At 37.3% G+C, this 13,862-nt stretch overlaps 1 protein-coding gene across 2 annotated transcripts in view; it reads left to right on the top strand.

Annotated features, from left to right (window-relative positions):
* The window catches only part of PIP4P2 (phosphatidylinositol-4,5-bisphosphate 4-phosphatase 2), a 76,060-nt gene that overhangs the window by 43,333 nt on the left and 18,865 nt on the right, over window positions 1-13,862 (top strand). For both annotated transcript variants that reach the window (XM_036740778.1, XM_036740777.1), the window contains exon 5: window positions 9,854-9,906. In XM_036740778.1, the coding sequence (XP_036596673.1) occupies window positions 9,854-9,906 (53 nt within the window). The remainder of the gene's footprint in view (window positions 1-9,853; window positions 9,907-13,862) is intronic.

Below are 13,862 nucleotides of genomic sequence, written 5' to 3' on the forward strand. Positions count from 1 at the left end.
TCTTCCTGCCTTCTCTTCTATTGTGACTCATCTTCCACTTGGCTAACAAAGCAATTTTCCCAAATTATAGGTATGTTCCTTACATAATCAACTCCAGTGGTTTCTTATTACCTTTAGGATCAAAAATAAAATCCTCTGTTTCACTTTTAAAGCTCTTTATAACCTGGCTTCTTCCAACATTTCCGGTCTTAGTACACATACTCCTCCCCATGAACACAATCATATACCTACACTGGCCTACATGCTACTCCTTCATAGGACATTTTGTCTTCCATCTCTGTACTTTTTTTACTAGCTCTGTACCTAATACTCTGTACCTAATACTCTTTCTTTCTGCATCTGTCTCCTAGCTTCCCCGGCTTCCTTCAAGCTCAGCTCATGTCCCATCTTCTCAAAGATGACTCGCCACTGTGTTCTTCTTAGCTGCTAGTGCCTTCCTCAGTGAGATTACCTTCCATCTACTCTGTATATTTCCTTTATGTACCTACTTATTGACACTTGTCTCTGCCATTAGAATATAAACTCATTTAAGGAAGGTACTGCTTTTGTCTGTCTTTGTATCCCCAGCACTTAGCATAGTGCCTGGCACATAGCATGTGCTTAATAAATGCTTCTTTACTGACTGACCTATATCTGCAGCAGGTCTCCAAAGTAAACAGCTGCTAGCATGTTAGAACAATGTAGAAAGTCAACAAGCTATAGTTAGAACTTTAGATTTATTTTTTAAAGCATTTTTCAGTTGTAGTGCTGTAAGTAATAACATGTACCAAAAGAGTACACTGTTACTCTCCAGTTTAAAAAAAAAGGAGAGAGAGCAAGAAGAGAGCTCCAAGCATACAAGATGAGAGAGCTTGGAGTGATTGTGAGCTGAATTTGTGTTGGGAATTACCACAATGAGGAAATTGTGGATCATTGTAAGTGTATAGGGTGTTTTTTTTTAACACAGTTGAATTTGATTTTAACTCATAATTGTCTAGACACTGTTAGCTAAGTGCATTACCATCATTCTTTCAGCACATCTTTATCGGTCATGGGAGTATGCTAATTGCTGTTTGGGGAACAAAAATCACAGAAGATTCTTTGAGCCATAGAATTTTAGACCTTACTATCTTAGGGACATTAGGGAACCTTAAAATTTTAGGAACTTTACATACACTCAATCCAACTCTTGATTTTATAGTTCAGTATACAGGACTGAAGGGTTTAATTGATTGGCTCAGGTTATAAAACTAGGTATCAGAGATAATGTTATTAACCTAGATCTTCTGGTTTTCAATGCAGTATTTTTTCTACTGTGCTTGATATACAAGAAGTCTTGTTATCTGGCAACTTGCCACCATTGTGGAGAGCTGAAGCATATGCATAAATAGCTTCAGTATAAGTAAATTGAAGTCCTTGTAACTTCTCCAGTTTTTTTTAACATCCATGTAACTAAATGTGCAACATAACAGAGGCAGAGAATTGACTATGTCCTGTTTTAGAGTGGGATAAATTAAATACCTTTGTGTTTAAGAGAAAGAATCAAGTGCCTCTGGTATATGTGATGAGTGGTATTTCACCTGGACCTTCTCAGGTGGTAGGATTTCCATTGGTAGAGATTTGGGGAGGCAGGAAAAGGAAGACATTCCCAACAGCAGGATGGCTTGAATTACATTCTTTAAGTAGAAATTTCCGGAGACATGACAAATACATACAAATACCCGTGCCTCCTGTAGTGGCAACAACATATGATAGATTCCCATTTGTGTAAAATATCTGAATGGTGTACTTCAAAGCACCTCAGCTCTTGTTTTTGTTCTGTATTAACAACTCACGTTTCTGTAGTTCTTTAAGGTTTACAAAGTGCTCTCTTCACAACAACCCTGTGAGGTAGGTGGTGCATGTAGCATTCCTTCCATTTTACAGATGAGGGAACTGAGACATAGAGATGTAAAATGACTTGCTCATGGTCATAGATTTAGTCTCAGAGCTGTGATTTGAAATGACCTCTCTTGACTTAACAAGTCCTGTGTTCTTTTTCTTCTCTTAAGAAAGACTGATATCAAGTTATTGATATCTTTTGTTTTTTTCAACATGACCTAGATTTCTCCCTATAATCTTCCTTACTCCTCCTCTCAAAGAACTGTGCTTTAGAAAAAATAATTTTAAAAAAGGAATAATAAGAAGAAGAGAAGAAAAAGATTCAGCCAAACCTTTAATATATTGAAAAAATCTGAAGTTAATACAATGGTCCACACCTGTAGAATTGCAAAAGAATGTCATGAGGTATCTTCACATACCCCTTCTTTGGGGCTAATACTGTTCTTCATAATTTCACAACTTTGATTTTTTTTTACTATTTTTTCTTTCCATTTACATTGTTCTAGTCATTGTATAGACTACTTTCTTGGTTCTATTCACTTCACATCTGTTAATCTAAGTCTTTTCATGCTTCTCTGTATTCATCATGTTCATCATTCTTATAACACAGTAATACTCCTTTACCTTCGTGTAGTGTAATTTGTTTAGCCATTCCCCAATTGGTGGCCATTTATGTACTTTTTTCCAGTTCTTTGCTACTACAAAAAGTACTGCTATAAATATTTTAGTCTATTTGGAGCCTTTCTTTTTGTCATTAACTTCCTTGGGATATGTGTTTAGCAGTGGAGTCTCTGAGTTAAGGGTTAATGAAAACCTAGCCACTTTATTTGAATAATTTCAAAATGCTTTATAAAATTGTTACAATAATCCACAGCCTCCCACAACCCTTCCTCCCCACCCCCAATTGACTATTCCCATCTTTTTAGCTTTATCAACTTGTTGGGTATGATGCAAAACCTCAGGCTTGTTTTGATTTGCATTTCTCTTATTATTAGAGATTTGGAGCATGTGGTTTTGGATGTTTTGTTATAATAAGGTTTATTATATTGCTATCCTAATGTTGAACCATCTTTATATCTCTGGTAAATATCCAGCTTGGTCATAATGAATGATTTCTTGGGGAGAAAATCCTATAATGTTTGATTTTATTTAATTTTTTTGAATTGATATTCTTTAATGATAGTGGTCTATAGATCTCCTTCTGTGTTTTTTCCTTTTCTAGTTTAAGTATTAGTATTAAATTTGTCTCCAAAAGAAGTCTGGTAGAGTGCTTTCTCAATTTTTGAGAATAATTTGTGTACTATAGAGATTTATTGTTCTTTAAAAGTTTGAGAGAATACTTACAAGTTTTTCCCCTTCTTTTTGTAGTTCCCTTGCAGCTAGTTCTATTTTCTTTATGAGACTGGATTATTTAAGACATGAGTTCTTTACTTGGAATCTATAAACTTATAAAACTCTTTTGAGAAGGTGACAGAATTCAAGAGGTATAGCAAACTCTTTTATGGTGACAGGAATGTTCAAGACATAAACCTAGAAGAAAATGACTCCAAAACATCTATAAGCAAAAGTTTCAAAGAAAAACTAGATTTCTGGAACAAGATGAGGCAAGAGTTAAAAATGTTTATTTTTTTGGTAAATTAAGTGAGAATACTAGAGGAAAAAATTGGAAAAGAAATTAGAGCTATAGGATAAAGAATTGGAAAGTGAATTAATGGCTTGGCACAGGAGTTTTAAAACCTTGCCCAAACAACATACTATCTGAAAATTAGAATGTACCAAATAAAAGCTAATGACTCCATGAGACAAGAAGCAATATTAAGACTGAAAAAACAGAAAATTTAAGGCAACTAATAGCAGAACCAATTGACTTGGCAAATAAATTGAGGAGAGATAACTTAAGAATTAATGGATTACCTAAAAGCCATGACCAAAAAGGAGCCTACTCATCATTATTTATAATCATAGTTTTAAAAGACTGCAGCTTTTCTTAAATGATCAGTGTTTGAACTATTTTCTAGGTTGGTTGTTTTATACATACATACATATATATATATATACATATATATATACACACACACACATATGTGTGTGTATGTATGTATGTATTCTTTCATTTTTCAGTCTTTTGATTTTGTTCTAATATTTCTTGTTGTCTTATGGAGACATGATTTTTTTGGTCTATTCTAGTTTTCGGGGAGCTCATTTCTTGGGTAAGGTTTACTACCTTCTCATCTAAGCAACTTATTCACCTTCCAATTTCTTTAAGGACTTTTATTTCATTTCTTATCTTTTGCTTCATTTCTTCTAGGGATTAATGTGGTTTTATGGAAAATATTTTTTCCTGAGTCTTTGTTTGCAGCTGTTATAGAGTTAGATATGCAAAGTGGTTGATAATGGTTGGCATTTTTTTAAAAAAAATTGCACCTTTCTCCAGCTTTAGTTCCTGAATTAGATTTTTGAACTAGTGCCAGATCTGCCCCCTCCTTCACTTTTGGGTGGAGAGGTTTACCATGCTTAGTCTCACTTTGGGTTCCAGTGATGACTTCTACCTGTTGGGGCTATGCCTATCTGGATTAAATTTCAGAGCACTGGATCCTTAGAGCCCTCTCCAGTATCATAAGACAGAGTGGTAGGAAGACCAGAACCCCTGAGCCTGGACTGTCCAAGTCTGAGCACAAGATATTACTAGCTACTGTTCCCACAGGCTTCCAAAAACTCATCCCTCGGGCTTTTCTGACCTGCTTGGGCATGTCCTCAGATTAATCCTGTACTCTTACTGCCTCTGGACACAAAGCCTTGCAGATTATAAGCCTCTCCTTTCTGGTCTCTGGTTACGCTGTCACACCCATTCCTATTTCTGTGGACTTCTGGCTGACTTTAGTGCAGTTCTGGGTAGAAGTTGTCACTGTAGTTTCTAATTGGTTTCTTGATCATTATTCAGTCTAGGGGAAATTTAAGAATTTTTCTATAGTATGTGTAAATGAGTTAGGGAGCTGACCTCTTATTCAGGTAGCCATCATGGGAGAAAAGGGGGCTGATAAACTGGATGGCACAGTATTTGAAGATACATCATTGTGGACTTTAAAGCCTCCAAGATAGAGGACAAGAATTAGGGTGGAAAGAAAGACTGAGTGAAGTACTAAAATCCTTGGAAAAGGCAGGGAAATGACCCAGAGATTGAATGAGACACTGCAATTTTTCATAGCAATTCCTAGAGCTCAGTAACCAGGATCTAGGTATAATGATATAGATAAATGGAATGAACCTCAAAAGAAGAGAAATTGCTGCATGATAAGGGCTGAAAGAGGGTACTCCTTCCCCTGTCCTGGTGTTAGAGATCAGATGGGGGAGCATGAGAGCATCCAGCACTGAGCATCCATAGCCCCCTCAGCTCCACTTCTTAGTTTTTCTAGCTTCTGCAGGAGACCTTTCCTGATCTTCAGAGCTCCCAGTGACTTCCCCTCTGAAACTGCCTTCATCCACTTTGTATGTATCTTCTATGTACTTGGTTATTTACATCTTGACTCCCTATTAGAAAGGACGGTCTTAGAGGGCAGGTACTGTCTTTGTTTTTCCTTGCATCTGTGGTACACAGTGTAGTGCCTCACAGATAGTGTTAACTGATCGATCAGTTACTAATTATTTATAAAGGGACCCCTATATGCCAGGCACTGTGCCAGGTGCTAGAAATTCATGTGCAAAGAATGAAGCAGTCTGTACTCTTAATGAGCTTACATTAGAATGGAGTAGATGAGTACATATATAAATACAAACAGCATAAATATAAAGTGAACAAATAACAAATACATACAAAGCAGTTCAATACAACATTATTTGGGAAGCAGGGCACTTGCAGTTGGGGTCATTAGGAAAGGTTTCATGCTAAAGATGGTACCTGAGCTGAATCTTAAAGGAATAAAGGGCCTCTGAGGCAGAGGTTAGGAAGAAGTGCATTCCAGGTGTGGAGGATAGCCAGTACAAGTAAATTAAGTACTCAATAAGTGTCTGTTGGCCGATTGACTGGAAGGGGTGGTAAGGGATGAAATGTCTCCTGAAGAATGAGGTGATACAGAGGTGACTCTAGGTGTTCTCAAAGACGATGCCAGCAGCACACAAGTTCTGGTATGTCATCAAGCTAGAAGAGTTTGAAGGATAGTTCAGATGATAAGATGTCTTCTGAAGATCAGCTTAAGTTTAGAATTCAAAGGGACTCCTCACCAGAAGGCTGGCCCACCACATGATGAATTATTTTGGCCCCTAGCACTCTTTAAACAGCCACTGTTTAAGCATTATAGGGGTTGAGATTTGTGTCGGTGCAGTGATTACCTTCACCTATGAAATCATGGAACATTCTAAGGATTTGGAAAACATAATGCAAGATATTGCTTTTATATGTGGCTGGTTGCGTGAATTAAGTATTTACTGTGAAAACATCAACTGATTATATTAGCTCATAAATGATCTTTTAGTATTTTGAATCTATTTTAAAAAGAAATTTTTTTTTGGAAAGTACTCTTTTACATCTTTTTATACATCTTAATGGGAATCAGGAAATTCAGAATCTGATCTACCACTAACAAGCTGTGTAACCTTGAGTAAATTTTATAACATTTTGGAGCCACAATTTCATCACCTGAAAAAAGATGAGGTTAGACTAAATGAGTTCTAACCCTTTTTAAAAAAAGAAAGAAAACTGAGACCTGAATTGATTGGATTATATATTTAGACCTGGAAATGCTCTTAGAAGCCATCTAGTTCAGTCTCCTCATCTCAAGGATGAGGAAGGAGATTAAGCCTTGTGTTTGTGTTACCCAAAGTCACACAATTAGTAAGCATCTGAAGTCGGATGTGAACCCAGGTCCTTTGTCTCTAGGACTCAATTATCTTTCCAAATATTAGTAAATTTTTCCATGTTGGCATAACTATGTCAGATGTAGAATTTGGATTTTAATTCCCAAGTTTTGTTTTGTGGTCCCATGATTGACCTGTTAGGCCATTCGTCTTCTCTTAGATATGGAATGAATACCTAAGTTCATGGCCTATAAAGTGGGAAGTGTAATATTCCAAATCCAGCAAGATAAAATTGCCATACCGAACAAATAAAAATCAGTCATCCTTTTTGATCAGTCTGCCAGATAACATAGGAAAAGCTATTTACATCCCTTATTTCCACTTCTTGGCCTCTCATTTCTCAATCCTTTGCAATTTGGGATCCAACTTTGTCAACTGAAATTGCTCTCCAAAATTACCAATAATCTCTTACTTTTTTTAGTCAGTCTTTATCCTTTACCTCTCTTTAGCATTTGAGACTGTTGACTACCTTTTTCTCATACCTCTCTGACTGTTCCTTGTCAGCCTCTGCTGGATCATCAACCATACCATACCTCCTGTTTCTGTAAATCAAAGTACTGCCATTGCCCCTCCTCTCTTCTTTCTTTTATTCTCCTCCTTGGTGATCTCATCAGCTCACATGAGTTTAACTCTCTCTATGCTAATGATTTGTGCACACGCGCACACACACACACACACACACGCACGCACACACATGCATGCATACATGCATGCATTTAGTCTCTTTCCTGAGCTCTATTCCTTCACCAACAACTGCCTATCTACTTTTTGGACTGTATTACTGATCATACACAAATCTTTATTAAGGACGTACAATGTGCTGGGCACTGTGCTAAGTGCAGGAACTACAGAAAAGAATTTTTGCAAGGCATCTCAAACTCATTATATTTAAAACAGACCTTGTTATCCTTCCCCCCCAAACCCATCCCTCTTCTGAATGTCCCTTTTAGTCTTGAGGGCACCACTGTCCTTCCATTTAGCTAGTTTAATAACCTTAGTATCAGCCTTGACTCCTTAGTCTTACCCACTTATCCAGTCAGTTGCTAAATCTTTTCATTTCTACCTCCATAACATCTCTCCCATCTGCACCCTTATCTGCATTCAGGCCTTTATTACCTGGATATAGCCAACCAAGAGATCTCCCTGCCTTATTTCTTCCTAGTTCAGTCTGTAATCCATAGAGCTGTGAAACTATATTTTCCAAAGTGCATGTCACTTCCCTATTTGATGAACCACTGTGGCTCCCTATTACCTCTGGGCATAAAATATAATCTCCTCCCTTTGCATTTAAAGTTTTTCATGACCTAAATCCTACTTCCACTGTTATTACATATTATCCCCCTTCACACATATACTGTCCACTCACACTGGCCTTCTTACTAGTCCTCATACATAGCACTACACATACCATATCCTTACTTTGTACTGGCTGTCCCCATACCTAGGATGCCCTTCCTCCTTACCTCTGTATCTTAGAATCCCTAATTTCCTTCAAAGTTCAGCTTACCAGTTATGTAGTTAGCATACCACTATCTCCCCAAATGCTGATACCATCCCTTTCCTCTATATAACCTTTATTTCATTTTGTATCCACCTACTTACGTGTATACTGTCTCTTTCAGCTAGATTGTAAGCTTATTGTGGGTAGAAACTATTATGCTTTTGACTTGTATCCACAGAGCTTAGCATAGCACCTGACACATGGTAGGGCTTAATAAATGTTTATTGACTAATTAATTTGATCGTATAGAGGATTTGTGACACAGCATCAGTGAAACTATTTCTATAATGTGAGCAAAATACGTAGCACAAATTATTACAGCTTCTTACAGGAATAGAACATTACAATCATGAAGCTTGGCTTGACATTCTTGGTTATTGAAAAGAATCCCCTTTTTGTGAGTTGGAGGTACAAGGCTTATTGTCAGTTGGCTTACATTTGTGACCAACAAAGAAAAAACAATTGAGGGCTAGCTAACTCCTTGAAAGAAAAAAAAAAGAATCTGGGCAAATGAAGACAGGTTTGTTCCTATTTCTGAAGTTCCCCTTCAAGGGCATAAGAAATGCCCAGTAAAAGGCATTGCTCAACTACGTCCCCTATTGTGTAGGCATTTGAATTTGTATAACTTTGGAGCACCAGAGAAAATGAGGATCCAAAAATTCTAAAAAAAAAGATAAATGAATTTTGGATCCAAATCAAAATAATTATTTCAATAAAGCCAAATAATTTCTTTGGTGGAAGAGAACTCTTAAGCTATTTAAAAATTTCCCCAGTGAATGTAAATGAAACTACCTCTTCAGTGGAAGGCAGAATAATAGAAAATGGCAATGGTGATTAATATTCTAGGTGTGATGAAAATTTATTTGAAACTTTATATTCTCTCCTTTCTAAAGCCTACAAACAGCTAATTGATACAAGCCATTTAGGCATTTAAATACCATCCTTGAGAGATAAGTAACAGATCCCAATCTCTGCATTTACGGGTAGGGAACCTGAAACAGGAGGGTAGTAAGTGTCTCTTGGTTGACATCATTAAAAGGAGTACTGGACTAAAACCAGGCTCCTAGCTTCCTCTCAAATACCTTGCCAAACACTCTTATACTAATCTGACTTTTGCAGCTTATTTTTCTTTGTTACGTTACTGTAAATTGGGTCATTTCAGTGCAGTGTGGGACCTAAAGATTTGCTTCTGTAAAGTACTGACTATAAAGATTATGGAGGAGTATGAGGGAGGCAGGGCAGAGGAAACAGAGAAAAGGAGCCTTCAGGATGAATAGTGTCACTAGGTGCAAGGGTTCATTGTTTAGGACAGGATATTTGTCCCAGCCCACTAGGAGCGTGCACAGTCCTAAAACTGAAAGAAATGACCTTAATTACGGCTTTGCATTCAGCCTAGGTTGTAAAATGAACCTGGATTACGTCAAAGAGGCTGGGGAAAGTCATGGGAACTGTGTCATGGAGAAAATGCCAAAGCTATTCCATTTAAGGAATAAGCTGAGAGTTGGGGGAGGCAGACCTTGAGAAAGCATGAGAAGTGGAATGTTTTGCAGTGATCCCTGGTGACATTGTAATGTAAATATTTTCTCAGGTCTGATTTTTTTCCAGCTTTTCCTCTCATTTTCTTTTTTTTTTGTTTTACAGTGGATGGAACTGAGGTTCAACACTCTAGCAAAATGCCCACACTGCAAAAAAATGTAAGTTCTTTACCAGTGGAAGACAATGGGAAATGAAATGCCAGCTCAATTGGAAGAGCTCAGAATTGTCACTTTAGAGAGATACCGATTACAGACAGATGGGAGGATGTCCCCAGTGCTTTTTTCAAACCTAGAAAAACTTGCAGGAATATGCCTTTAAACTTAATTAATGTATTCTGATGTGAATTTAAAGTGATTTGATCTGATCATCATTCTCTGCAGGTGTAATCAATTTCGGTGAAAAAAAGAATTTTAAAAATCTACAGTAACCTAATTGGGACTTTTTTTTTAATGGTCTTGGAGATTTGCCATATTTTGAAATAAGCCAGGATTTATCCTGAAATGTGCTAGGATTTGGGAGAAGAGCAAAGCTGTTTTATGAAGTATTCTATAGAGCATTGCTAGTTTCTGTCCCCTTTACCCTCTTCCATATTTATGTTGTCATTTTGAGATAAAGACCTTATATAGGTTGCGTGTTCATAGTAGCAAAACTTGTAAGCTTCTTTGTCTTGTGAAATTACCAACCATCATACCTTGGGAATGAATATCAAACAAGCAAGCAACTAGCATTTATTAAGTGCCTACTGTGTACTAAAAGCGGGGGATACAAAGATAAAAATAAAACAGTCTCACCCTTCAAAGAGCTTATGTCCTACCAGAGTAGACAACTTCTGAACACATACGTATGTGCAAAGAAATGCAAACTTTGGGGAAGGAGGGCATCAGGAACTGGAGGGATCCAGAAAGATTTTGTATTCTAGATATCACTTGAGCAGAGATTTGAAGGAAACAAGGGAATCTGAGAGCCAGAAGTGAGGTGGGAAGACGTTCGTTGAAAGGCCTCCTGTGATGGGGGACTCACTGCCTTTGGAGGTATTCCATTCTTCCTGTGGACAGCTCTAATTGCTGGAAATATTTTCTTTTATTCACATACATAGTGTCTATGCGACTTCTACACATTGTTGATTGGTTCTGCCCTTTGGAACCAAGTAAAATAAGTCTCATTTCCCTTTCACGTGGAATCCCCTCAGATGTGTGTAGATTGCTAGTACATCTCCATCCCTCACAAGTTCTTCCTTTTCCCAGGTTTCAGTGAACAATGTTATAGTGGTTTTTCTAAGAAACCACCACCGCAGTAATCATGCAAATGTTATCTCATTTGATCCTCTCAATGACCCTGGGAGGGAGGTGCTATGATTATCCCCACTTTACAGTTGAGGAAATTGAAGAAAACAGAGGGTTAAGTGACCTATCCAAGGTCATACAAGCTAACAAGCATCTGAGGCTGGATTTGAATTTGGGTCTTCCTGACTTCAGGTTCAGCACTCTGTCTACTACACCAGTGATGTCAAACTCAAATAAAAATGATTTATCTATACATAAGGATTCCTGAAGCCTGCTTATTTGACTTAGTTTTAAAATGTAATGTCACCTATGTTTTATTTATTAACTATTTCCCAGTTACAGTTTAATCTGTTTCAAACCACACTTGGGAGTGTTTCCAGGCATGTGTTTGATGCCTATAGCTGCCTAGAGCTAGCTGCTTCCATTTCCTCAATACCTATTCTCTCCTTAATCTCCTGATTTCTTTTTTATCTCTAACGCTGTTTTCTCAAAGGTCAAGAATGACCCTCTCATTGTCAAATCCAGTGACTTTTCTCCAGTACTTATCTTCCTTGACTTTTCTTAGCAGCCTTTGACACTATTGTGTATAATACCCCTCTTGCCTGCCTCTCCCTTTTGAAAATCTAACCTTCCTCAATTTTCTGTTGATTCTTTTTCTCCTTTTACTTGACTGATAATTGTCTGTCTCCTTTAGCTAGCCACTGAAAGAGCCTTGCACTTAGAGTATCTGGGTTCATATCCCAACTTTGGCACTCCTGTTGGATTCAATTTCATCATCCATAAAATGAAGGAGTTGAACTAGGTGTCTTTGAAACTCCTTTCTGGCTTAGAGTAGATGGTCCTGTGATTGTCTTCTCTTATATAAAAATGTGGCTGTTCCACAAAATTCAGTCTTCATACTCCTGCTTTCCTGTCTCTATTCTTTCTCTCAAAAAGATTACTTACCTTACTACAAAAATACCCCAGTGTAGTTATCTATATGTGAAATGTCAAGTCTACTAGGAGAGAACATGATATGATTATTCACAACAGACAAGTGTAATGTGAATTAATTTGGATTAAGCAGACTATATCTGTGTATCTATTCCCCATATGTGAATCAAGGACCTTGTCCCCAAAACTTTGTTGCCTCTATTTAGTTCCTAATTATTTCTGGGCCGGGGATGAATTCTTTTTATTAGAGCTTCCTTCAGAATTGGACATGTAGGTTTGGTAATCATTCATAGTCATTAAATCTCAATGTCCTCATCTCTAAAAATAAGAGACTTGCCCCACTGGCCCCTGATGTTCCGTCTGGCCCTCAGATTGGGACTGGGTGATTTGTTGTGATGAAGAATGTTTTTAGATAACATCTCAAGGCTCACTGTAGAATCACAGGGTCTTGCAATGAGAAAGGATGCCAGAGTTCATCTAATACCCCATGTAGCTGAGCAGGAATCTCCTCTTCCCAGCAAGTAGTCATGCAGTCATGCAACCTCCTCTTCAAGACCTCCAGTTAGGGGAAACTCTCTGCAGCTCATTCCACTTTTGGATGGCTTTCTTAAGGTTCCCTCCCACCACCCCCATACTATCTGAGATCTGCCTCTCTACAATTTCCATCCATTATAAGTAGTTATGTCCCTCATGCCATTCTCACATAACAGTTCTTCAAATATTTATTTAGAGTTATGATTCTTGTCCTCCCCTCCATCAATTATATACATATATTATGTATGTGTATATATATATATACATGTATAAGGTATATATACACACATATGTGTATGTATGTATACACACAGACACACAGATCTTATCTTAGAGGCAGTCAGGTGGCGCAGTGGACAAAGCAGTGGAGTCAGAAAAACCTGAGTTCAAATCCAGCCTCAGATATTTACTAGCTGTGTGACCCTAAGTAAGTCCTTTAATCTCAGTCTGTCTTGCTTTTACCATTGTAAAATGGGGGATAATAATAACACCCATTTTCCAGGATTGTTGTGAGGATCAAATGAGATAATATTTATAAATCACTGTGCAAGTCTTAAAATGTTACATAAGTGCTGGTTATTATTACTGTTCATAATAACCATTATTATTCACTGTTCCAGTCAGTCTTCATATGATATGTCCTCCACTATCCTGGTCACCCTCAGAATGCCATCCAGCTTGTCATTATCCTTCCTGAACTGTCGTGTGTAAACTGAGCCAAAAGCTCCAGATATGACCTTGAGAGTGCAGCAGGACTGTTACCTCCCTCATTCTGAATGTTTTTTCTATTGATGATAAATAACAGATGACTGTTTTCCTTATGACCCCTGGTGCAGAACTTAACCAGTGCTGATTTGCTTATTGCTATGTGACAATAATGGATTTCACCTAATGTTAGGTCACTATTGGAACCAGCAAAGTTCTCAAGATAAAAAAGGCTTATTTTGACCTTAATTCTATTTTTTTGGTGGAGTAAAATCTTTGGGAAGCATCAGTATTTGCTGATGGCTTTGCAGTTTTAAATATCCATAGTGACATACACACAAACACAGACTAATGATAATTTAAGCAAAACGTTAGATATTTCAAGAAAATTCCTCTGTAGATATTAATAAAGCCATTCCTTTTTTCCTCTACAACAGTATGCTGGCAAGGTTTTGATCATTTCTTAAAGAAAATGTCACTATTTTACCAATTATTTTTTAAAAAATCATTAATAAGCCCTGACTAGCCTATTAATGTTTAAGTTATAATCACAAGCCAGTATGTTAATTAAAAGAACTCTGAAAGAAGCTTTGGATATTGTAATACTTTGCAGAGAAATGCCAGTGGAATGGAAGTGCTTAAATATTTGGCACCATTTC

This window comes from Trichosurus vulpecula, chromosome 1 (genome assembly GCF_011100635.1).
Source record: "Trichosurus vulpecula isolate mTriVul1 chromosome 1, mTriVul1.pri, whole genome shotgun sequence".
Lineage (NCBI taxonomy): Eukaryota > Metazoa > Chordata > Mammalia > Diprotodontia > Phalangeridae > Trichosurus > Trichosurus vulpecula.